This window comes from Caloenas nicobarica, chromosome 2 (genome assembly GCF_036013445.1).
Source record: "Caloenas nicobarica isolate bCalNic1 chromosome 2, bCalNic1.hap1, whole genome shotgun sequence".
NCBI lineage: Eukaryota > Metazoa > Chordata > Aves > Columbiformes > Columbidae > Caloenas > Caloenas nicobarica.
Genome location: NC_088246.1, coordinates 86,681,370 through 86,706,981, shown reverse-complemented (window position 1 = coordinate 86,706,981; position 25,612 = coordinate 86,681,370). Strand labels below are relative to the sequence as shown.

Below are 25,612 nucleotides of genomic sequence, written 5' to 3'. Positions count from 1 at the left end.
GTAAGCCAGAAATTAGCCTGTTAGATGATGGCTCATAAAATTTCTGGAAATATGAAGTGCCTGCTAATTGAGCTGGCTTTACATAAGGACAGTGTCCATATGGCAAGTTTCCAAATTAGTCATGGAGATACGGGACAAGGCAGGCTGTCTGTGGTGGGGTGAAAGCTGAAGAAGGCATGGGACCTTTTCACTGAACCTTATGCACTGCTTGCAAGAGCCACTCTGCTGGAACATTTTCCATAGGGGGAGAAAACTTGCTCTTTTTTTACATGAAAAACCTCCTAGCAGAGCACACAAACAAGACTGTTCTACTGTGCAAGAGGAAGTATATGTGCTCTTCATGGGCTGATGCTTGAATCCTTCCTTCGCATCGGGACAGCTGCCATCAGTGTCCTCTGGGTTCATGCCTGGTGTTCATGCCTTAGCTTTGTTTCAACGGGTAAATCATAGAATCATTTAGGTTGGAAAAGACCTTTAAGAACATCACGTCAAACTGCAAACCTGTCATGGAATCATGAAGTCATAGAATAGTTTGGGTTGGTACTTTTAAAGCTCATCTAGTCCAACCCCCCTGCAATAAGCAGGGACATCTTCAACTAGATCAGGTTGCTCAGAGCCCCATCCAGCCTGGCCTGGAATGTCTCCAGGGATGGGGCATCTACCACCTCTCTGGGCAACCTGTTCCAATATTTTACTACCCTCAGTGTAAAAAATTTCTTCCTCATGTCTAGCCTGAATCTCCTCTCCTTTAGTTTAAAACCATTACCCCTTGTCCTGTTGTAACATGCCCTTCTAAAATTCTGTCCCAATCTTTCATATAGGCCACTTTTAAGTACTGAAAGGCTGCAATAAGGTCTCCCTGGGGCTTCTCTTCTCCAGGCTGAACAACCCCAACTCTCTCAGCCTGTCCTCACAGCAGAGCTGTTCCAGCCCTCTGATCATTTCTGTGGCCTCCTCTGGCCCCTCTCCAACAGGTCCATGTCTCTCCTGCACTGAGGGCTCCAGAGCTGGATGCAGGACTCCAGGCGGGGTCTCACCAGAGCAGAGCAGAGGGCCAGAGTCACCTCCCTCAATCTGCTGGCCACGCTCCTGCTGATGCAGCCCAAGACATGATTGGCCTCTGGGCTGCAAATGCACATTGCTGGCTCATGTCCAATCTTTCACCCACCAGTATCCCCAGGTCCTCCTCAGCAGGACTGCTCTCAATCCTTTCACCCCCCAGCCTGTATTGATACTGGGGGTTGCCCCAACCCAGGTGCAGGACGCTGCCAAGTCCACCACTAAACCATATCCCTAACTGTCACATCTACAGGTCTTCTAAATACCTCCAGGGACGGTGACTCAATCATTTCTGTGGACAGTCTCTTCCAGTGCTTGACAACCTTTTCAGTGAAGAAATTTTTCCTAATATACTGTATTCACTAAGGCTGACCCTTCAAAAACTCTCTCATTCATGCCATGAAAGAGAGTCTCCTAGTAGTTAGGCACTTTTCAGAAGTCTACATAAGGCAAGAGCACCCTGAAGGATTGCCACTGGCATATGCTGCACAGACATGTGCTTTTGCTGCTCTGCAGCACAGTAGTCCAGCTTACAGTGGTGAAAGAGCTGCTTATGCCTGCTTCTTCAAGCACCCAGTTTTCTCAAACTACCACACTGTTGTTTACAAACCAAGTCCTCTTTCTTGTTTAAAAGAGTGCAGGATGTGGTGATAGAGTGGCATTACGATTACTGGCAAGGGAGGCATTCATTTGTTGGCTTTACCTTTGGGAGAAGACATATAGCTTCCTGTCAGTGGGTTTCCTCAGAGGAAACCTAGTTGAGCTCCATCTGTGAGTAGGGTGACACAGTGACTGGGCAAGATACAATCCTGACGGGCCTGTGGGGAGATCTGGGACCATCAGAGAGACTTTTCTTTTTCTCCCCAGTAAGCCTCATGCAGAGCCATCCATGAATTTCTCACTGAAAACTGGGGGAAGTCAAACCAGGATCTGAAGGAAATCCAGGCTGGCTGTGCAGGCAGCGATACCACCAAGGGAAAATGAGGCATTTTGGCTGCAGGCTGGACAACTCCAGTGTGATGTCTCAGAAAGCTCTGAAATGTAACAAAGCTTTCTAACAGAAACTTGGTGGAACTCTCCTTCATGTTGCTAAATTGCACTGCCTCTCTGTATGAAAGGAAGAAAGAAACGGGAGGAAGCCTGTTGGGGAGAAACATTCAAGAGCCACTGCCTGTGAATTTTCTTAGGATGTTTTGCATGAACTTCAGTCTGAGGCAGAAGAATAAAACTGGTGGCAGCAGTGGCAAGAGACCAGAAGAAAACAATTGGTTCAGGGAACACAGATAAAGCCTGAATATTAAGGGAAGTTAGAGGAGATTAGCGTGCAGGAGAAAAATTCAGTGGAAACGCAGGAAGGGAAGACCAGAAGAATGGTAGTTTTGTTGTGTGAAGTATCTGGGATAACTGGGGCCCAAGAAGCTGGGACTACAGCTAGCCAACATGAAGAATGGGGTGTGAAAAGAAACATCAGTGTGTGTGTGGTGTGGCACTACTTGGTGGACCAAGGTCAAAGCAGAAGGAACAGAACTTATAGATATGTAATGATCAGAAGTTCAGTTTAATGTAGTATTCTCTGCACAGCACCTCATGATCCCATTCACCTGCTGCTTCTTGGGAGAAGATACATGCCACTGAAAAAAAAGGCTTTATCTTTCTCCAATATTGACTCCTGCAGGCTGCTTCTAGACAGGGGTTTTCAGAGCCCATCCATATCCCTGTTCAGGGAGTGTCCACTACGCACAACCCGTCCACAAATCTCACCCTGCTCTGTTTTTCACAGAAAGGAAACTTGGCCACACCAGCTGCACAGTGTGTTGCAGCTAGGGTCCCGAGAAGAAGGACAGTGTAGGCATAACCACAGTGCTTAGAAAATCTTCTATTGGCATCAGTGTTTCTCTTAGTCCAACCAACAGCAGTCTGTTTAGCAGAGCTTAGGCTTCCAGCCTTGCAAATGAGCACTATAGGTGTCAATGCAAATAGCCAGCATATCTTCTTAAGTGAATTCTTTGCTTAGTTCTTGGAGAATACAGCAGCCAGCTCCATGTTTTAAATCAAACGAAACCCCCCTACGTTAAAATTGCAAGTTTAGACACAAGCTATGAAATGCCAGACTTAATTTTGCCTCTATAGCCTTACTATGTCTCCATTGTGCTTATGCATTATAAAACCATAATTTACATAGTTGCAAACTGCTTCTGGGAACAAAGTGGTTTTGCAGTGTTGGCTGTAGGCCCCAGCCTTGTTTGTTGTGGAAGGTGTATCATGGACGAGGCAGGGGAATTCATGACGGTGGTTCTGGAGTTGCACACAGTCTTCATTCCTGTGTTTTCTAACACTTTAGATTTAGGAGCTTGACTTTGCAAGCTCTTCGTTCTTTTCAACAGATTTTACATGTAATGTGAAACACGTTTCAACAGTCTGAGCTTTATGGCTTTTGTTGTTGGAAGAAGAGAAAAATCAGGTCTGAGTGAGGATTTTCTTCTGTAAAACTCAAAACATAAACAAAAATGTCTTAAAATCTCCAGTTGGTTAAAATCTTTTTATTTAAGATTTGAATTAGTTGAACTTCTGAAAGAAGTTTCAAATAAAACTGGATCTTTATTTGACGGAGCTGCCTGTACTTCATCTGTTCTGTGATCCCATCAATGCCTATTATAAGATAAACTCGTTAAAGTCCAAAGTGTCCTAGAACTTGAGCACCACCTTGATTTAATGCATTTTAACCAGACCTATGGAAGTCATTGTGGGACCAGAGCCTTTGCTTGGCTGGAACAGCCTGACCTCATGCAAGGGGATGCTACAAGACGTCTCAGCCAGCAGAACAGACTCTGCTAAAAGCTACCACTTAAAATACAGTCGGAACTCTCCTTAGATCCCGCAGCTTTCCTGCCATGTAGATCAAGTCACTCATAATTATACTAAGGCTACTAATGATAAAATGGCACATCCTCTCAGGTCATTTGGTGTTGAGGCCATAACTTTTATCTACAATTATGAAAATAATGTATTTCTTTTTTCTTTAGGAGCTAGGTAGTATTAATGGATCATTTTGTAGTTAATAAAACAATATGCTTTTGATAATTGCTTTAAGTTGCCAGCAACATTTAGTCAAATTTCTTTTGGATTCTTTTTCACTTTAGAATGCCCAGAAGCAGTCAACACAGATATTATCATGGAGCATTAACAAAATATATGCAGCCATATGAACACGGTGATGTAAAACTAGAATTAATTAGAAAAACATTACTTGGCCTCTGCTGTCTTTAAAAGGATATTAATTTTTTTCATCATTTATTTAAATAGAAAGTGTGAAAACAAATGCTTAAAATGTCTCAAGTATGAAAAATCAAAGCTTCCTAAACCAAACAGGAAACTAGTCTTAGTTTTGTTGCTGGAATTTGAAGGCCTGGGATACATGCGGCTTTTAAACTGAAGTTTGACATAGAGCTAGTTGGAAGTAGCTGGAAGTTTTTGATTTTTGTTTATTATTATTTCTAAGAGAAAACCTTAGACTAAAACTGAAGGGGAAAAAAAGCACCAAAACCAGCTGTGGTAAAAATTCCGGAGCCAAAATATTTAATGTTGGAATTGCTGTGATGATGCCTTATGGAAATAGTTCAGTTGCTTTCATTTTTTTTTTCCTTTATCCAGAACCTTTTGTTTGGCTACTTCTTCCAAAATCACTGTGGTTTTATTAATGGAATAGAAAAATGGTGCATCATGAGACACGTAATACGCCACAGAGGGAGGCTCATAATGAATAGAGATGTAACACAAACACTCCCAGGAACAATTGTAGCAACACATCCAAATAGAAACATTTTGGCCCATAGCTTGCTTGTTCTTCCCCAACCCTAATAATTTCAAAGTTCCTCTCGCTGGAACAGGATACAAGTCTAAGAAAAACGCATTGATGTCTCCTCTTGAAGAATAAAAATGGCAATATAGGGAGGCATGCCTCATGTAACAATGAATCTTCCCCAGCCTTGAAAAACCAGTAGTTGATAGTGCTCCATCTCCTCCCCTCTTAGGTGGGCTCATTCTGCTTATATTAAGAGGCAACAAACCCCAAAGTTATTCTTGTCCTTACAAGAAAGCACATTATCTCCTTTGGGTCATTGGAAAGATGGCAGAACTGCTGAACAGTGGTTTCAGATTCTTTGAACCATTTTGAAGGCTAAGGTGTCTTAAAGGCTTATTGTAAACTGTTTCACAAAGGAATGATATGATATGGTTCAGGGAGCTTAACTCAGTCACAGCGAAGAGACTCCTACCCATTCTTTGTATATAAATAATTACATTTGTAGGTCAAGCTGCAAAGTCTCAACACAGAAGGTACTGACCAACTGGAAGACAAGGAGAAAAAAAAAAGAAAAAGAAAAAGGCTACTACATAACTTCATTAAGAATGAGTGAAATGTCTCTGAAACTGTTTAAAGAAAATATTTTCTTAGGTCTCATCCACAAGCACTATAATGGTACTTAGTCCCAGACCATATGGCCAGGCATAACGGGCCTCCCAGACTCCCACAGCAAATCCCACAATGAACCAAGTATTTGGTAAATACCGAGTGGCTATAAGATGACTCAGTCCTAGTTGAGACTTGTAGGTCCCTTTGAACTAGCATTTCCCAACTTCTCTGTTCATGTCGAAGCTTTTGGGCTTGTGAAGCTCCAAGACTGACTGTCCTAAATGTCTTGCAGAAAACAGTTACCCATTGTCAGTAGTATAATCTGTGACAAATAAGTTTCTGCCGAGAGTTTTATGTCTTTGTCCCAAAATGGTTTGGTACTTTACTGCTTCTCCATGTGCCCTCATCTCATTCTACTTCAGAAAGAGTGTTAACGGGACGTGCAGTGGAAATTTTCAGTCCTTCATCTGAAAGCTGAATTCAGCTCTCTTAAACCAAGATGTTCTTTCCCCTCTAGGCTTTTTTCCTGTTGTGTTGTTGTTGTTGGTTGTTTGTTCCTTTTGTTTGTTTTAGGTTTTTGTGGGGTTTTGTGTGGAGGGGGTGGTGGTGGTGTGCTTTGTTTAGTTTTTTCCTTTCCTTTTGGTTCTAGTCATGTTGGAATAGTCCTGGGATTTATGCCATAAACTTGACGGAGTGGTCACTTGCTTGTCTAATGTCTTTATTCGTTATGGGTCTCCCTCAATAACTGTACTTCATGTCTCACAAAACACCAGTCTATGCTATTCTTGATAAGCAAAAATACTCCCTGGCAAAGGGATTCATTGTAGCTGTACTGTATCAGATTTTGTATTTGGAGGAAAACTGCTATATTCCTTCTCATGGAGGCTCTGTTCTTTTTGAATCCCATAAAATTATTTATATACAGCTATGCACTTGGGTCTAGGTGAGATTATGTTTCCAAACGGTGTAAGAAATTTCTCTCTTATGCACAAGAAAGGCTGCTGCAACAGATGCACAGCCTTCTAGGAGTTAGCAGTGTGATCGATGGCCTTCTTGGCCCTGTCACCCACTGGGGAAACCTTTCACATGGTTGACCGCCACGGGATGCACAGCACATGACATGACACGAGGAGCTGAGAGGTTGCCCAGGGAGTCATTTGCAGTGGCTACTCCTGTCACTGTATTTCAGGCACTGCATTAAGCACAGCTGGGCTGCACATGGAGCGGGGATACATGTTGGTTTCAGCCTGCGTGTGCTCTCCCTCAGCTGAGGACCAGCATTGCCCTGCAGTCCCTGCTGGGGGAAGGGTGATGTGGCTGGGCACAGCAGCCACAGCTGCCCATCACTGAGTCAGAGGCAAGGGCTTGAGTGACAAAGGTAGGCTGCTCTGCCATACAAGGACCCCGATTTTCTTCTTTAACATCCTACCCTCCAAGGTGAGTACCTAGCAAGTGTGTTTGAGTGGCTTTTTCAAACTGTACAAATGGCTTGCTTCTCCTCCACCCCTGGAACAGGTAACTTTCAAAACCAAAATAGATGATGTCGAAAGCAGACACTTGTGTCAAAACTTGCCTGCCTTGGCGCAGTACAAAGTGGTTAGAAATTGACCTTTGATTACAGAAAAATATACTTTTAGAACAATTCACATTTTCTTTCAAAAAACCTAGGATGGCCATTTGATGAGTCTGACCCTAGAATCACAGAACAGCTGGGGTTGGAAGGGATCTCTGGAGATCATCTAGTCCACCTACAGTAGACTGCACAGGAATGTGTCCAGGTGGGTTTTGAATGTCTCCAGAGAAGGAAATTCCATAACTTCCCTGGGCAGCCTGTTCCAGTGCTCTGACACCCTCAAAGTTTTTCCTCATATTCAGATGGAACCTCTTGTGTTTCAGTTTGTGCCTGTTGCCCCTCATCCTGTTGTTGGGCAACATTTTCTTAGACCTTCACTGATTTTTGAGAATTGAAGGGTGTGTGTAGTCATCTTGAATCAGGACCAAAACTTTTGCACAAAGAGAAGCATTAATGAACAGTATCTGATGGGCTTAGAACCTAATTAATGTTGCCTGATTACTTGTCAGTTATCTGTGCTGCTGGTACTCATTTCGGCTTTGGGTAATTAGCCCACCTCTTAATGAAAATGCCCAGTTTTTTTCTTTTTAAGTTAACCTCCTATCCTTAAAACTTCAGGTTCTAGAAACTTTCTCTGTAGTGCTACCGGTGTTGATGCTTTTGACTCTGCAGCTTCATATGCCATTTGCATATGTTGACAAAGATGTAATTTGCTCAGAATGATTTGTACATGCAGTAATTGTCTAGTGCGTGTTGTGATATATTTAGGAAGACAGGCTTTTTTCATACATAAGATCATAGTGTGGTGCAGGGAAAACTGCTCAACTCATTGTTTAAATCAAATTGGGATTAAAGCGGTTTTGACTTTCTATTAATAACATGTAATGACCTGGCAGTCAGTGAACTATATGCTGAACATCAGTATCAGCAACACAACACATAAACCACAATAGTAGATACTTGCAAAGTGTTAGTAAACAGCTATAAACTTCTAAAGACCCTTCTATAGCTAATTCTAAAGAGTCCTAATCTCCCCCACACAGCTGTGGGCACACCAGTCCCCAGGCTGTGTGGGTTACAAGCACATACCCCTCTTCTGGGGGTGTGGGTCCCCCTTTTCACACACACCTTCGGCAGGTACCTGTGTAACCCACATTTTAGCTGTATTTACGCCTACCTGTGCTGTTCCCTACAACTGGCTAATGCATGTGCCACAAGCACCCCCACACACCTGCGATGTGGGTCCCCTTCTGTTGCACCCCGAACTGCCATCAGGCAGAGAGCCGGCACCATCAGGCCAAGGCAGAGGAGTGGTGCTGGTGGGGTGACTTTTGGCAGTGTCAAACTGGGTTGGACCACTGTTCTGTGCCTGCCCCAAGGTCTTTCTCCACCTATCGCTAACCTTCATCCTTCTTTTTTACTTCTTTTCAGTTTAACTCTTTTCCAAAAGTCTTTTGGCAACCCCTGCTTACCATTTAATCTATGTAATAGTTGTCTTGAGGAAACTTCATTGTTGTTATTTTTGTGTTAGCCCTTTAGGGACAAGCATCCTGTCAGGACTGGCAGCTTCAGGTGTTAACCTGTCCACACATGTAGTTTATCCTCACACCCGTTTGGCAGCGCCTCATGTTATCCAGCCCATTTTCCTGGGCAGGGGCACTGTGGACTCCCCTGTGGTAGTGAAACCCGTGATTCCCAGTTCTGTCATTAGGCTGGGCTGCCCTCGGGAAAGGTCCCTACCCCATCAGTGCCATCCCTTATGCCACTGAGCACACTCCACTGATTCAGATATGTCACCTGTTAGGTGACACTGGTGATGGTAGGTGAGTCCCTGTCAGAGTTTGTAATAACAGCCCTTATGTTTGAGTTGAACGGGCGTACATTGTTTCCAATTTCCTGACCAATCCCCATGGTCTTGAGAGCTAAAGTCTGTCTTTTGGGGTGAAAGAATAAGCAGCTATTTTTTAAGAAAGCTGAATTAAATAGAAACATCTTATCTCAAAGCACCAGCCCTACAGGATACCTGAAGAACTAATCTGTTGATCTGAATGTTGAACAGTTCGATTTTTTTTTTTCTTCAATGTGGTGTCAAAGGCTCAGATTGTTTCATTGGAGTGGAGTGTTTGTGGGAAGACTATTTGCAAAGGAGAAAACAGCTCGAACTCCAGACAAGCCAGGAAGGACAGCTAAACAGACCGCCTGTGTGGCTTCCTTGTACACACGGTGACTTCCTGGCAACTTCTGCGAGTTGCACAGGGTTGGAAGGTGCCACGAAGGTGCCCGACCGGCAGCGTCTACCCGTCGGAAGGACAGCTGGGCAAACAGCTTCCCAGCCCGCCCTGGATGGTTCTCTCCGAGCCGTGCTGCATAGTCCCCCTGCCCTGCAGTCCCCGCTGCCTTCACGGTGGGCTTCGGGGAGAGCCCGACAAAACCCGCCGGTGGGGGCACGGCCGGAGGGCGAGCTGAGGAAGGCCGAAAGACGGCGGGGCTGGGGCTGGGGCAGATCCCCGTAAGGACAAGAGTAGGAAAACGGGGTCGAGCGCTGTGTCTTTAAAGGCCGGGGCTGGTGCTCAGCTCCATCCTCCGTCCGTCCCTCCCTCCCTACCTCTCCCCGGCCCGGCGGTGCTGGGCGCCGGGAGGAGGCGCTTGCCGCTAACAAAAGTCTGCGGCGGCCGCTCTCCCCTTTCTCCCTCCTAGGGCAACAAGTGGCTGGCGGCGGCTTCCCAGGGGAGGCAGCAGCAGCGGGGCTGCGAGGAGGAGGAGGAAGGCGGAGCGGCGCTGAAGTACCGGAGGAGCCCCAGCGGCGGCCGCGGGGCGGTGGAGCCTGCGCTTGGGCGGCCGTCCGGCCCGTCCCGCTTGTGGATTATAACTGGAGCCGCCTCCCCTGCCCGGGCAACCCGGCTGGAAACCAGGGCGGGGAAGGCGCCCTGATACATTGCATTTTTTATTATTCCTTTTTTTTTTTTTTTTTTTTTCTGAGGGGGGAAGGGAGGGTGTCGGCCACCCGAGAAGAAGCGGAGGAAGTTGCAGGGCTGCTTCGGACATGTCGCCGTGAAAACTCGGGGGTTCCCACACCTCCTTCACCACCACCACCCCCCGGCCCCGCTCCCCCATCCGCGGCCGCTCGGCGCCCCGCGGTAGAGATGCTGCGCGGCGGGGTGGGGAGGCGGCGGCGAGCATGAAGCCGGCAGGATGGGCGCGAACAATGGCAAGCAGTACGGCAGCGAGGGTGAGTCGGGAGTAAAAGAGGAGTGTTGGGGCAGCAGCGGGGTCGCCCCGGTTCAGGGGGATGTTGCCCGGGCGAGAGACTTCGCGGAGAGGGGACCCCACCTCGGAGTCTCTGGGCCGGGCGCACCCCCGACCCGGGCCGGAGGGACCATTGCTGGGAACCAGGACAACGGCCCTCGGGCGCTGAGAGCCCTAAAATACCCTTAGTTACGGTGGGTTTTTTTTTTATTAATAGGTGGGAGGTAGCTGTTTCAATTCATGATGTAGGGGCAGTGGTGTGGCTGAAAATGTGGAGGCAGCTCAGGAGTGATGGCAGCGTAGCTTTGCTGAAAAACTTTCAGAGCGCTCTTTGTAACCCTTTTCTGCTTGTCTTTATATCTCAGGATCCTTATATTATGCAGTATGGTATATGACTGCTTCCTGTCTGAACAGAAAAAAAAAAAATAACCCCAGGAAAGGCGGGGGGGAGAGTTAATGTTCTCCAGCTGTTATCCATAGATTGTACTCCTGCAATTTCACTTCAGTGAAACTCTAGTGGGTTTGGTTTTAGATATACAGGGCCTGATTCATTCTGGTGGAAACCTATTAGTCTCGCTGGAGTTGCATCAGGGATGAATTTCAGCTGCTTTGCTGCTGGTGTGAGGGACTACTGGAACAGTCAGCTGGTGTCAGGCAAGCCAATGGCAAGTACAGAAAGTTTGTCGTCCTGCCAGCTAGTTCTAAGCTTCTTTAACTTTTTGCTGTCTTGTAAACCTCTTGCCCTTATAGTATTTGGGCGACTATATAAGACGTATGCCTTCCCCTCATAGTATTGTGCAACTATATAGGATCACTACATTTCTCCCCCCACCCCATAGTGTGTTTTTTTTTGGTGTTTTTTTGTTTGTGGGGGGTTTTTTTGTTCGTTTTGGGGGTTTTTTTGGTGGTTCTTTGTTTGTTTGTTTTTGAGGGTTTGTGGGTGGAGCAAGGGAGATAGTACTATGGTCTGCTCAATTCTTTGGGAGTCCAGAAGGTGACTGCCAAAGAATACACTTCTCGCATCCAAAATACGTGTGAAGATTGTGAAAAGGGAAGGGGAAAACCGCTGCTTCTTGAACAGATTCTGCAGTTCCTTTCGTTTATTGCCAAATGAGCTCCGCTGTTGGAAGGGTTGAAGAAGTCAGAAGCTCTAAGCTAAAGATATTCTCAATATTTTGGGGTTTTGCTCATGTGATACCATCACTAGAATAACTTCTGCATAAATGATGTGAACCTGGAAGTTGCAATCAAATCCACTTTGGATTCATCATGAAAGGGGAAATCTTAGTTTGTCCCCAGAGTTGAAAGGGTCAATGTTTATAGTTCTGGTCACTTGCAGAAATCATATTGCCGAGGGGTGTTTAGCATGATGGTAGTAAGGCATGGCTGCATCTCCAAGCTTTCCTATGAGTTCAGGAGAATGCTTGCTTCTATTAATGTACAATTTTGCAGGAAGAATGTGGTGGATGTTGAGTCTTCTGCAGCCCGTGCTGAAATGGAAGAGAGCTTTACTGTTCCGGAGCTACCTGATAGGAACTGTGAGGAAGATTGGTGCAGTGAGGATATTCTTAATTCCTTTTTCCTTCATTCAGAATGAGGGCTGGATCCTGGGAATGAAGACTACATATAGCAAATTAATCTTTAGAGTACAGGCCATTACCTGGGTTGCTAAACAGGTAGAGTACTAGTTGAAAAATAAAATAAAAATAAATCAAAAAATCCCCAAACTCCACGGCCAAAACTTAGATCTTTCAATTTAGGTAACTTGTCCCATGCATCACAAGTGTGCTTATAGATCTGAGTTCCTTGGCAGCTTCTATGCATCATCGATTACTATGAAACTTAGAGAAGCTCATTTGTCACTTTCTTTCTGGGTGATGCAGAGAAGAACAAATGTAATCTGATGGAGTGAGGCCTTTTTTTATAAGCTGCTGGGGCTTTTGACAATTGAACTGTTGAATCGTGATAAAGTTGCTTTTTAGTAGGATGTGATTGTGATCCTGGGTGGAGGGGTAGCACTCTGAGGAAATGCCCCATTGCTGTGTGCTTTAAAGCAACCTGAATACCTGGGTTGAGGTTCATAGAGTGGCATCTGTTAGTTATTAATAGCTACGTGGTACACAGCTTTCAGCATGGTGGGCTTTGTGGGGTGACATTGTGCTATGGTATGCCATTTTAGGGATGGAGAAAAGTACCTGCGTTAGCTGAATTTCTTCTGTTTTCTCGTTTGCTGCTTGCTAATATCTTAGGTGAGATTTCTGAGATACAACTGCAAATGGTTTTTAAAATGGCTGTTGTTTTTCCTGGAGCCTTCCCACCTGCTGTGAAACTGCAGAACATCAGGAATTTGACTGAATTTCTTCTCATCTCAGAGCTGAAGAAATACGTTAGGGCAAGGATAACTCCTGCTTGAGATGTCTTCTAGCACACTAGATAACCTTTATTACTAGGAAATTACGTTTTCCATGGATCGTTACATTGTTGCACTTCTCATTTCTAGGCAATGTTTTGAAATCCACATGTACACCTTGTATGTAATAATCTCAGGTAACTGTCCAAGTGTTTGTGACTAATCACATAAACTACACTGTACTGCCTTTATTTATTTGCTTGTCCAAGGCTTTATTGAATAGAATTGCATTGGAAGCTACAACTGCCATGTTAAGATGGACAGGAGAGTTTGAGGAGTCTAAATCAGTTTGTTTACAGAGTCTGGTGAATAATCCCTGGCACCTTTGAGTATGTTTTCCATAAACTTAATTTTCTAAGGCTAAAACCTGCTCTGAATGAAGCTTAAATATGAATAAAATTGCTTCTTTGAAAAATCATGTCATGCAGATGAGATAGGAACACAACACTTTAAAAAAATAAAAGTATAACATACTAAATTTTGTGTACAGTAGTTTACCTCTTTTTATAATATAAACTTGTATTTAAGAATGTATTTTTGATCTGGGTTTTCAGTTGGCCTTTTAAAATGTTTTTGTAAGTAAGATGATCTCTGAAAGCTTGTTTACCTCAAAAATTATGGAGCTTGAGATGTCAGGCTTATCACAGTGTGTGGTAGATTCTGACTGAAGTGTTCAAGGCTGAAGTTAGTCTTTCTGAATGTGTTCCAGCAGTTTTGTTTGAATAGCACGACTGAAGCTAACAGATCACTGGGGCAAGAAATCCATTTGATCACGAAGCCATTCTTGGAAGGCTTCTGTCTGTGCACTGGAAATGTATCGTCAGTTGTCTTAGGAATAATGCTTATTGTTGTTCTTCACTTTCTTGCGATAGGGATAAATTATTTATTTTTCTGTCATAGATTTTTAAATGAGAGGAGGCAAGCCTACCTCGTTTCTGATAGCAGAAGAAGTAGCCTGTTGTTGTGGAAGTTATCAAAAGTCAGGGGTTTGTTCAAGGACCTTTTTCAAATGCATTGCAGCTGACCAAATAAGATCCATCCTCACAGATGAGGAGGCTGAATTGAAGTGTATCGCCCTTTAACTGTTGTTGAGTTGATTAGGCACCTGGGCAGCTGCTGTTTGTACTTTGCACACCATTTCTGTAGCAGTTCTGAGCAGAATAAGCTCATGTGTGCTGGGCACGAGGCTTGGCTGGGGCTGGCCATTGAGCCCGCTCTCGGAGTGGGGAGCAGCTGACATTTATCCGATTTCTTTGGGAAAAGGTGACTGAATGCTGTCCCTCTTACCACCTGAGACAATTTTACATCCACAAGGGGAGGACTTAAAAATCCCAGGATTCTGCTTTGTAAGGAAATTTGCTTTGTGACATGAGCTGGAGGAGCAATCTGTGTTCTTACAAATGAAAGAAAGCTGTGGCACTGACGTGGACTGGCTGCTTTGCAAAATATCTGTAACTTTTCAACACTTGTCTTTTTCCTAAGTGACCTCTTCGTTAAATTGTGAAACCTGAGAACCAGCCAAATTTGAGAGCAGCTAAATTATGGTACATTTTGACAATACCAATGCTCAGACCTTAAGAAGGTGTGTATTTTTAATGAGTCGACTGTCCAGATTACCGTAGTTGTTGATAAAACTTCCTTTGGGTATCTCCTGCGCGTTCTGCTTCTGAAAGCTGGTCTAGAGAGGGTTGGTAACAGGGTGCAGCAGCTCTGGTTGACCAGCTAAAATGTATCATGAAAGACTTGATATAACAAAGGAGCTTGGTGCTGTGGAGAGCAAAGGATGGCAAGGGAGAAATAGATGAAATGGCAGATTAGGCAAGGAAATGAACAACCTTCCTAAATCACAATCCTTGGTGACAAACTGATTTCTTTTTTTTTTCCTATCTGAATATTTAATTTGGGAAGATAAAAATGGAAACTCTTTGGGAATAACTTTAACTCAGTTCTGGTTTTGAGAACATACCTTGTCCAAACTTTTATTTGTGGCATTTTCGATTCACAAACCACTTGGAGGGGGAATTCCTGTGCAGGTCCCAGTGTCCTGCTAATGTAACTGCCAGAGCAGAAACCTGCCTGTGTCATGGGATAGAGTTGCCACAGAGCACAGGCAACATGGTTCACAAAGGTGGCTGTAACAATGTTGTGTGAGCTGTTGTACAGTAGCTGAAGCTTTCTAGGGGTTGCCAGCATGTAGCACTGTGGTGAAATAGGTCAGTCTGTTCATTCTGGAGTACATTACTTTCTTAAATCTCTCCCTTCGGGAGGGGGAAATGGTTAACTCTGCTTTACAGACCTAAGGTTTCATGCTTGTGTCCCCTTTCTCAAAGGTGCTGTTGGATGCAATAACTCCTTGTGAATGTTGCCTTAAATTTCAAACCAGATCACTGCTAATTCTGTGATGGCAAATATTCTTGCACACAAGAAGTTGTGTATAGAAATCTTAAATCCAAAAGTTCTGTTAGTCAGGACCTATAAGACTTTTGCTTGTGTTAGGATTTGTTTCCCCACAAAGTGTTGGTAGATTAACTTCACATACAGTGTTTATGTCAGATGTGAAAACCAGTGTGACGTGGTGGTCTTGCACTAGTGAAATGGTATTAGTGATGGGTAAGCTATTTTGTTTGAAGAGTTGAATCATAACCATTTACCAAAGTTTTTTACTGGTTGTCAGAGTCTGTGGAGGCTCACAAGATATTTTAAAGAGGGTAAGGGAATGGGAAAGACCGTATGTTAGCTTGTACTGAATTATCGAATTACAAAATTGTGATATCCCCCCTTCCTCCCACCATGCCCCAAGGTATCTTCTCTGTGCACTGTGTCTTCAGCAGCAAGGACAGAGTTTTTGGTTCTCTTTGTGTGTGTGGTGTGTCTTGGATTTTTTTTGTTCATTGGTGTGGTTTTTTTTCCTATGCCAAAACATCCTCAGAGTCAGTCATAGTCTTTTCAAGTTAGGCAATAAATGGCTCCTAGGCTGTGCAGTTTTTCCCACTTTGTTTTGATGTCTATGTTGCATTTACACATTACTATCTGATGTGTTAAACATGAAATTTAGCATAAAGCTCTTAGTCCTGTCTTGCTCACTGTTCTGATCTTTTTGTAGGTGTTTTGTTGGGATATATATCTTCCTGCTTTTATAGGAGTGCGGGGGTTTTTTTGGTGTGTGTTTTTTGTTGTTGTTGTTTTTGTTTGTTTGTTTTGGGTTTTTTTTGGTCATTGTTGTTCTGATTTGGTTAGCCTTCTCTCATATTCCTCCCCAGTGCATAATAGCTGCAATTGAACATTAAGACCCTCCATAGGATTACTGTAAATATTATTGTGCAGCTCAATGGCACTTTTTTGTTGTGCTTACTCATGCAATCGTGTTCTGCTTTCTGATGCTTGGCCAGGGTTGGTTCTTGCATTTTACCTGTAGCTGGGTTTCACTCTACTGCATTCAGGGAACTGAGATTGAGATTTGCTTCTTAACAGCAAGACTGGGACAGGAAATATAGCAATATTCAAAATGTCAATCTTTCAAGCTTTTTTATTTTATTTTTTTTTTTAAGAGTGAGCTTGCACTTTGACAGTGGCCAACTGTTGCTAACCAAAACTTACTTCATAAATGCTGCTTCTGATATTCTGTTCTCATGTAACTGTCAACTGAGCAATGCAAAATGCTTGTGTGTGTGTGTTTACTCAGTTTGTCTCCAAAAAGTAAATATACGCTAAGCTCAGTGCTTATGTTGCTTGTTGTTGTCCAGCTCACATGGCAGGGGCAGGAGGAGGGTTGGACACAGCACTAAACTGAGCTGCTGTGCTGCTTCCAGTTTCTCATAATACTGTGGTGGGGTTGGTTGGTTTTTTAATTTTTTAAATTTTTTTTAGTGATCTGTGAGTGCGTCTGTACACAGGCAGGTGTGCTTATATACACACACACAAAGTAACAGATTTGTGGGGGATTTAGGCTTTAAAAAGTTGCTAATGTTATCTGTAACTTTCTAGAGAGTAACTTAGTGGCTCATATGCATGCTATTTCATGAAATGCTACTCTTTCATCAAATGCTTCTGGGGAAGGTAGAGTCTTTTTTATTTTGTTAACAGATACAAGCTAACTAGCTGTACTCTAGGGAGTGCAGAGCTAACTGAATATTATTTCTTTTGTACATTTAAAAAAAAAAAGCCATTAACTGGGTGCCAGTCAGAGGCCTGAATAAACCTTGGTGCTGGCGATGCATGATGTTGAAAGCTTTCAGCAGACCTCTCTCAGCTAATGTATTAGGAGTCCAGGGCTTGCCCATCCTTGTCCTTCTTTTACCTGCTCCTCACAGGGAAGGAAATATTGCTTTGGTAACTTTCCTAAACTGAAACTGTGTTTTTGTTTTCTTGAAACAAAGTCCATCTGTCAAACTGGACTTCATAAAATCCAAGCTGCAGCTGACACTGTATCACTCCTTGTAGAAAAATATCAACATGTATTCAGAACTGGTGCATGGTTTTAAGTCTAAATTGCCAGTCCCCAAAACCTCCCTAGTGAACTTTGTTTCCTGGCATTTTCAGTCCTTTGGCTACTTCTGGATTCCTCACTTCTGCGAACAATTCCTAACTAGGAATTGGTTTGCTTCTTTGCGGGTCTTGTTTGTCTTAGGAAAGTGATTGGCAGAAGGCAGTGGATGACATTTGAAGGCTGAAATGCATGAGTGGTTTATTTTTGCTCTCTGTTTTCTAGTCAGCTATGTCTGTATTCTTTAATACAGGACATGTGATTTGTTAAATTAGGGCAACTATTTCTTTAAGAAGTAAAAACCTTCAAAACTTGAAAAATGGGTGGTGGGCTGTCAGTAGAACATGTTCCTTGTTCACAAAGAAACATGCTGCATTTTCCAGGAATATGAATGTACAAGTTGTGACTGGACAGACATGCTGTGGGATTCTGTTGCTCAAGTAGCATTTAGGTTGAGTACTAGCAGCATTATAGCTATCTTGGGAGGGAAAAGCTATTAGTTCTGTCTGATCATACCCCTTGCTTAATTCCAAGTCTACCTGCGTGCACTCTAGCATTGACATCACATTTAGGACAGTTTTATGTGAGACTTCCTTGGAGGAGTTGAAGATTAGTGGAGGTGCTATCATCATCTTGATGTTGTGCTGTAGGTCATTAAAGAAGTCCCTGTTATCCTAGATCACACCTCCTACATGCTTGCTGTTGTGGTGTCTGTATGTGTCTCCATATAGAAGAAGAATTCAGCAGAGGCCATGTCCATTCTTCTCCAGAAGTTAGTAAGTTCTGTGTATTGACCAAAGTAAGGGTGTTTACTCCAGAAAGCTCTAAAGCAAAACCAAACAGGACTAAACCATGCTGATCAGAGGAATGGCCTCATCTATGTTCTCCGTGGAGGTGTGAAGAAGTGCTGTTGTGATTGTGTTGCACAGACTGAACTGTAGAAAAGCATGGAATAGGCACAGTTTCAAGTACTGCCTTAAAGGAAAGGCTTGAGTTGGCCATGTTTGAACAGACATTTAAGGAGAAGGCTCCAACTCTGTGCCAGTATCTAAACCCAGAAAAAATAATTTCTTGGCAAACTAGGTCTGTTTACTACATGCTTTCGTGAATTCTGCCTTAAACAAGTAAATGGGGAAAAAAATGCTGGTCTACCTCTCCCACCAGGTTGAATCCCTTTTTGTAAGGCTACCTGTTTATACAAATGGATAACACACATCTGTATTTTTTTGAACTGGGTAATTACTGTAGGCATCTGCATGGAATTGGGAATCTTTTTCCTTCCGGTCCTCAACAGCACTGTTTGCTGAAAATGCAGCCCCACGTTTCACGTATATGCATGGGCTTTTAAACAGAGGAATCTGTATTGCCATACCAGTTACTGCTCTGATTTTGGTGGATCTTTGCTCCGTGGGGAGGGTTTGTTTTCTAACACATCCACTTTCAGAAATATGAAAATGCATAACACACAGCAACTTGCATTTAGAAATAGGTGCTGTAGTGGCTTTCTTGAGCTGAAGAGTCATGTAGTTAGACTAGTGCTGCCATCATATCCCTGCTTTAGCAGTGTGCATAGTAGTGCAGTGCTTAACCTGTTGCTCTGTATTGCAGGCAGGCTATGTTACCAAACCCTTCCAAAGACCCTTCCTGGAATAAAGAGAGGAACAGGAAACTCTCTTTCATGCCCATGTTTCAAATCAGGAAATTCCTGTCTACAATACATAAATTTGTCATATCAACATCTTAAATCATGTGACGCTTTTCTTTGAGGGATTTGTGTACAAATGTGCATAATAGCTGCAGGAATACTGTACTGAAGTCTTCTCAAACAGCATACTAACTTGGAGGAAGATGTTTTCATGCTTTTGTCAGTGAATCTATTTTAAAAATTCTTCCTCAATTTCCTTCTTTGTTTCTTAAATATGCTAATGAAATTTGCAGATGATATTATAAAAGGAGTAGTTAGAAGGTCAGATGTCTTTTGTTTTTTAAGAAAGAAAATAAAAAAGAGAAGCCATAAACACTGGCATAATCTGAATGATAGTTAACTAGGAAAAACCCCTTTTGATCAAGAGTCACACAGGCTTTTGTTTGACAGTGAAAAGAAAATTTTGATCAAGTCTAGTTGTCACATTACACGTGTAATCTTGTCAGTTTATGGAGAGCCTGGATTTTTGTTGCTTGTATGACTGCATGCATTGTGGAGAAGCAGGCCATCTATTTAAGGCTGTGATATGGTTTTGTTGCCAGATTGCATGCAATCGTCTTTCTGTATAAGTGTGACTGCATGGGATAGAGTAACTTGAAAGTTTGGGTTCGTTTGTTTGTTTTTCTTAAATTGTGTCATAATTACTTAAAAACCTGGTATTTCATTTATATCCTATCCCAGAGAGATGGTAAAGCTATTGTGGGAACAGATGAACAGAAAGTGCATGTACTTGAGAGTTTCTTACGGTGCTCATGGATTTTATCATGAAATATGTTGTTCTTTTGTCACTAGTGCAATGATGGTAGTGCTTGACCTAGCTCACCACTGGAGTGCAAGACAAAAGGCAACAGCTGGTCATCACCAGCAGAAGTACTGAACAGATCATCTTTTCTGTAGTACCTAGTAAAACATGTTTCTTTCTCCATATTCCATTTGTCTTTTCTCTGACAGTTTATAAGGAAGTTGCTTGTGGCATCAACATAACTTTTTTTAAAACTAAGATGATGGAAACAATAAGCTATTGCTGAAATATGTGGTGAAAATTGTTGATATTATACTATTATGACTCATGCTTTTAGAATTTTTGGAACTTTAGAATTTACTAAAAGAGGTATAAATAAAAGCCTCGGAGCAGAAGGATTTCAATTCCAGTTAGTCACGCTAGCATTAAGTTGAAACTAACAATATGCTCTTGTATGTCAAGAAGATCTAGTAGCTGACCTTCCTCCTTGAGTCCATGTTTGATAGTATTCTTTTGTAGCCAACAAGCTTGAAGGTCCTCATCTGGTTTTAGCAGGGTTTGAGAACATAGGTGTTCTCACTGCAGAGCCTCTTGCTGAAGAATTGCTCTCTTGGTGTGGAATACTAGACTGCTAGTGGAGACCAGTACAGACAGTAAAATTACATTATGACATTTTTCAGTCAGCTTCTGGCCATATCTCGATGTTTACTTTAGAACCTGAAGTACACAAACCCACAGACTGGCAGTGACATATCTGACGATGTCTAATCCAACCTGCTGCTCAAAACAGACTAAAAAAGAGCAGGTTGCCTAGAACCACATGCAGTCAGATTTTCAAACACCTCCAAAGATGGAAACATTACAACATCCCTGGACAACTTATTCCAGTGCTCAGTCACCTGTAGGTCTGGAAAAAAAACCAACGAAAATCTGTATTATGTTTAAGTGGAAGTGCTTGTATTGCAGTTTGTGCTCATTCCCTCTTGTCTGTTCACTGGCTGTCACTGAGAAGAGCCTGGCTCTGTCATCTTTACTCTACTCTCTCTTCTCTTCAGGTATTTATACACATTGATAAGATTCTCCCTGAGCCCTTTCTTCTCCAGGGTAAACTGTCCTGGATTTCTAAGTCTCTCCTCATGTGTCCAATACTCCAATCCTTTAATCATATTTGTGGCTGTTTGCTGCAGTCTCTCCAACATGTCCTTGTGTCTCTTTTACCGAGGAGCCCAGAACTGGACCCAGCACTCCAGATGTGGCCTCACCAGTGCTGAGTAGAGGGCACGGATCACCTCTCTCAATCTGATAGCAATGCTTCCTGCCAGTGATGCAGGCTGGGACGCAGTGACCTTCTCTGCTGGGAAGGCACATTGCTGGCTCCTGTTCAACTTGATGTCCACAGAACCTCCAGGTTCTTTTCTGCTGAGTTGCTTTCCAGTTGGCTATCTCTCCAGGTGCAGGACTCCGCATTTCCTTTTGTTGAATTGTCTTCCTGAGGCTCTCGTTGGCCCATCTGTCATCCTGTTGAGGTCCATCTGAATGGCGTCACCTCTTTGGTGCTGGTCACAACAATTTGAGCCTGGCAGGTTAGTCAGTTTTCAGTTTGTCTCACTGTCCATTCAGCTAGTCTGTACTTCATCAGTTTGCCTGTGAAGGTGCTATGGAAAACGGAGTTGGAAAGTCTTTCTGAAGTCAGGATAAAACACATCTGCTGTACTACCCTCATCCACTAAGCCAGTCACTTCATTATCAATGTCTGTCAGGTTGGTCAGGCATGACTTCCACTTATAAATCCACACTAATGAATCCTGACTGCTTTCTTGGCTTAGAAATGTTTTCCAGGAAACTCTGTCACTTCTTCTGGATCGAGGTGAGGCTGTGGTTCCCTCAATTGTTCTCTCTGCATTTCTTAAAGATGGGGTGATTTTTGCCTTTGTCCAGTCCTCAAGAACCTCTCCTGATTGCCATGACCTTTCTCAGATAATCGTGAGTAACCTTGCTGTGGCATTGGCCACATCACTCAACCCTCAGAAGTGCATTCCATGAAGTCACATGGATTTGTGTCTGTCCAGTTTGTTTAAATGTTCCCTAACTTGATCCTCCTATACTTCTACTAGTTACTTATGTTTGCAGAAGGTACTACCAGGCTTTGGGAGCAATAAAGTTCAACTGCAGAAAGTTCTGGCAAGTGTTAACGTTGTCTTACAGTAGTTGAGTATCTCTAAACAGTGCTCTGTAAACTTGTGTCTGTGGCTGGTTTGGAGTTTTTCAGCTATAATTTATTTTTACCTTATATTAGTAAGGTTAAAATAAATTCTCCTTTTCCATTGTATAAAGAAACTCTCAATGACTATGCTTTCTCTTGGCAGAGAACAGATAAAATAGAAAATACTCATAAGAGTTGTGGTGGTAGAATCTGGCTCTAGTTGTCTTTTGTTGCTGTTTCTGGCAGCATAAATATTCTGTTCTTTTGTGAAAAGCTTCTTCAATGGAGTTTTGCTTGTTCCAGAAGGAACAGTTAGCCCAGGATCACATTTTTTTTGCTCCTCTAGAAAATGAAGTTTGATACTTCATTTAATGAAGTTACGTTTGTATTAATCATGGTAGAAAATAATTTCTGCAGTTTTCAAGTTGATGTAGCCACTACTAGTAAACGTACTTTACCGTAATCCATATTCTGCTGGCGTAAAGATTTGCTGCTTTCCACATATTCTAGAATTGGATCAAAAAGGATTTAAATCCCTTATTTAATTTATGGTGCAAGGGGTAGGTCAATATTCAAGATTACAAGAAACAGCTTATTTTTCATAAATGAAATAATGAAATATGATTGTCTTAAATTTTCTTCTGAAAACAAAAAACAATCGTTACCAGATGACATGGTTAATTTTTTGGGGAATATTGCTATGTCTTACACTACTGTGTAATGGAATTTACATTTTGGTTTTAGTACCAAAAAGCTACCTTTCAGGTTAGTTCACCTGTTAACATTGTCTATTCCTTGAACATTTGCTCTGTGTGGCAGAAGGGATAACCTTCTAGAAAGACTGAAGGTTAAATGCTGAATGACATAATCAGATGTATGAAAGATATCTGGATCAGAACTATATCCACAAAGCTTGAATTCAAACATAAAAGATTTTAGGGGTGACTTTTTAAAAAGTTTTTCTTTCCATTTGTAGGTATAGACCATACAGCATAGCCCAGTATGGAGTTTCCTTTAGCATTCATTAGGCATGAGTAGAACATTTTGCTTATGTCTTCATTTCTCTTGGGAAATTTTTTGCTCTTTATTCCTCTGTGGATGTATGTTTTGTTGCACGTTGTGGTTGTCTTTATGGAGAAACATGAATGCTTGTTGCGGGTATTTATTTCTCTTGCCAGGAACTGCTGTAACAAAGCTGAATGTGAGACTTCCTCTCCCTCAAACAATTACTAATTTTCCCTTGTTTGACTCTGGTTTCAAGAGGCTCTATGTGAGAGAGCTTTTCTCCTATCTGAGAAATTATCCAACTGTGAATGGGCTTGCAGTTTATCAAGTGGTAGCACAGGGATTCTAAGGGGAAGGGTTAGCTTCTGTTTGATTGTCCAGGAGTTTATTGAATAAAGGATTGTGTTTTGATTTAGGGCTTTGATCACGATATCATTTGTTTCTTGCCATCAAAGTACATAGTATGTCAAGCTGTATTTCTGACTCTGAGACCTGAACTGGAACGACTTCCCAGCATCTTAAAAGTGACACATGTTTCTCTAGTTGTGGGTCAGGTAACAAAGTGGAATTGAACCACCCCATCATTTACCATTTTTGAGCACAGGGGGAAATGCTGGCAGCAGGAGTTGGACTCAAGTGAATGTTGCAGGCCTGTTCCTTTCTCAGTTTCCTGCTTTTATGTTGCCAGGCCTCGTTTTCTACAGAAAATAAATTAATGTCCTGCTGTGGATAAGATCTCCTCCTACCCTTGTCCCTGACGTGTCCTTCACTGAAGTGTAGGGTTTCTTCACTAAGTCCCTACATGAGCAAAAACATTCCTAGAAAGTGAAGTTTGGCTTCCACAGGATTAGAATCTAAACCAGAACAAGTCTAGTTGGACACAGGCACCTTTCACACAGCAGAGCTGGCTGTTAGTGGTTGTGTGGTTTGTCTGTTTGTGCCTTTTAAGCACCAATGAATCCTACCCATGTTTTCCTCAGTTTTTCTAGTTGAGGTATCAGCACTTGGCTGAAAGGAATGTGGTAGGTAGAACACAGAGCCTGGTCTTTTAGTGAACTGAGTCATACTGATAATTGCCTTGTTTCTAACACCAGCCAGTCATGGTTTTGAGGAAATGTAAGACAAATTGTGAAAGAGTCTGAAAATTTAGGAGGTATTTTTGAACCAAGGCCAGGTCTCTAACTTGAAAGAAGAGGAATCCTCAGCCAATATTTCTTTTGATCCTGTAGGTGCTGGCTTATGTGTAGCAAGTGGAGTGTGGACGAAATTCCCATAAAATCATTATAACTCATTCTTCTAAGTTTTGCTTTGTCAGTTTAACAAATCCTGTATTTACCAAGGGCTGAAAGTGGTGGTACTTGACCACTGGGCAGCCTTGTGAGGAGAGCCCTCAAATCTGCTGGCTCATACCCAAAAGCAAGAGTTTTGTATGAGATGATTCCTTTAGCTCAAATGGTAAATCTTCCGGTAGGTAGCATTCTTCAGAAATAATAAACAGTCTAGTACAAAAACTCTCAAGCTCACCTATTATTATGTAGTAATCTAGCCCTGTAGTTCTAGATGGCTGATGAGGGAGCCTGTTCTATGTACCCAGGTGAGGCAGGGCAGGGTGGGGAAGCAGGTGGCATCTCTGGAGTTCCTCAGTCTTTCACACAAGTCTTTAACTAGTAGGCAGCATGACCAGACTTAAACAAGTGTGCTGTGTTTTATTTTCAGTTTTACAAGACAAATCTACTTTTGGTCTTTGCTTGTAACCTGTAGCAATTTTTGAGGTGCAGGATGAGCAATGTGAGAGCTCAAGAGCAAATGCAAAGAATTCTCAGGGTTTTAATGGATTTCTAATCCACTTTGATTTAGCGTACTCTCTGGCAACTGGATAACGGCGTGGTGTTGCTCTGTAATACCTTTGCGCTCATCTTTTTCCAGCTGTCCCTTAAGCTTTCAGCAATTCCTTCCATTTCTCTAGAACTTTACCTTTCCACAGAGGGAAGAAGTATACATAATCTCTTCTTCATAGTTCTTGCAGGTTCTATACTTCACCTGGCTGGGATTTGATCTGTTTGAGGTTCTGTAGTGTCCAATGAAAAATCTTTTTGTTATGAGCAACAACTGCTGCTAGCCTCTTTCCTTCCTCATAGGTCTGGATGTGTTGCCAATACAGATTCTTGCTACTTAAATCAAGTAGGGTTGTAGGAGAATTGGGGACTGCTCTTCAGCTGGTAGCAGTGGATGTCAGAACTAAGACTTAAACTGTTTCACCTCCTCTGCCTCACTTTACAAATAGTAGTTAATCTGAGGTGATTTCAAGATTATTCCTTCCAAGCACTTATTGGATTGTAACAACTTCAACAAAAGCTGTTCCAATGTGAGGATTTTTGTGTCAAACTTTTTTTTTTTTTTCCTGCAGACTTGACCATACAAGGTTTCAGAAAAAATTCAGTGTAATCTCAACCACATATCCTAGTGTCTTGAGTTTTGTAGCTGAAAGCACGAAGAGGTGGAGCTGCAATGGAAAGGAGTGTGCATGTAGAAGATTAAGAGGGGAAAAAAAAAAATCTGTCCTGGACTATACGAGAGATGTTTAGCAGGTTCCCAGTAGAAACTTCTCTTAAATTAATAAAAACATCCTTTGAAAGAATGTCTTACTGGTCAGTCTGTTTCATTAATGAATAATCTAGTGAACTGAGATGTTCCTGGTTTTAATTATGTGTGTGTCTGATTAGTAAATTACATTAAGTGTTCTCTGTTGTTGCCTTCTACAGCAATATAAAAATT

The 25,612-nt window shown here is 42.5% G+C and overlaps 1 protein-coding gene across 1 annotated transcript in view; it reads left to right on the top strand.

Moving 5' to 3' along the window:
- Positions 1-9,747: 9,747 nt before the first annotated feature.
- The window catches only part of FBXL7 (F-box and leucine rich repeat protein 7), a 186,666-nt gene continuing 170,801 nt past the window's right edge, over positions 9,748-25,612 (top strand). The window contains exon 1 of the mRNA XM_065628814.1: positions 9,748-10,272. Within this exon, the coding sequence (XP_065484886.1) occupies positions 10,236-10,272 (37 nt within the window). The 5' untranslated portion in view covers positions 9,748-10,235. The remainder of the gene's footprint in view (positions 10,273-25,612) is intronic.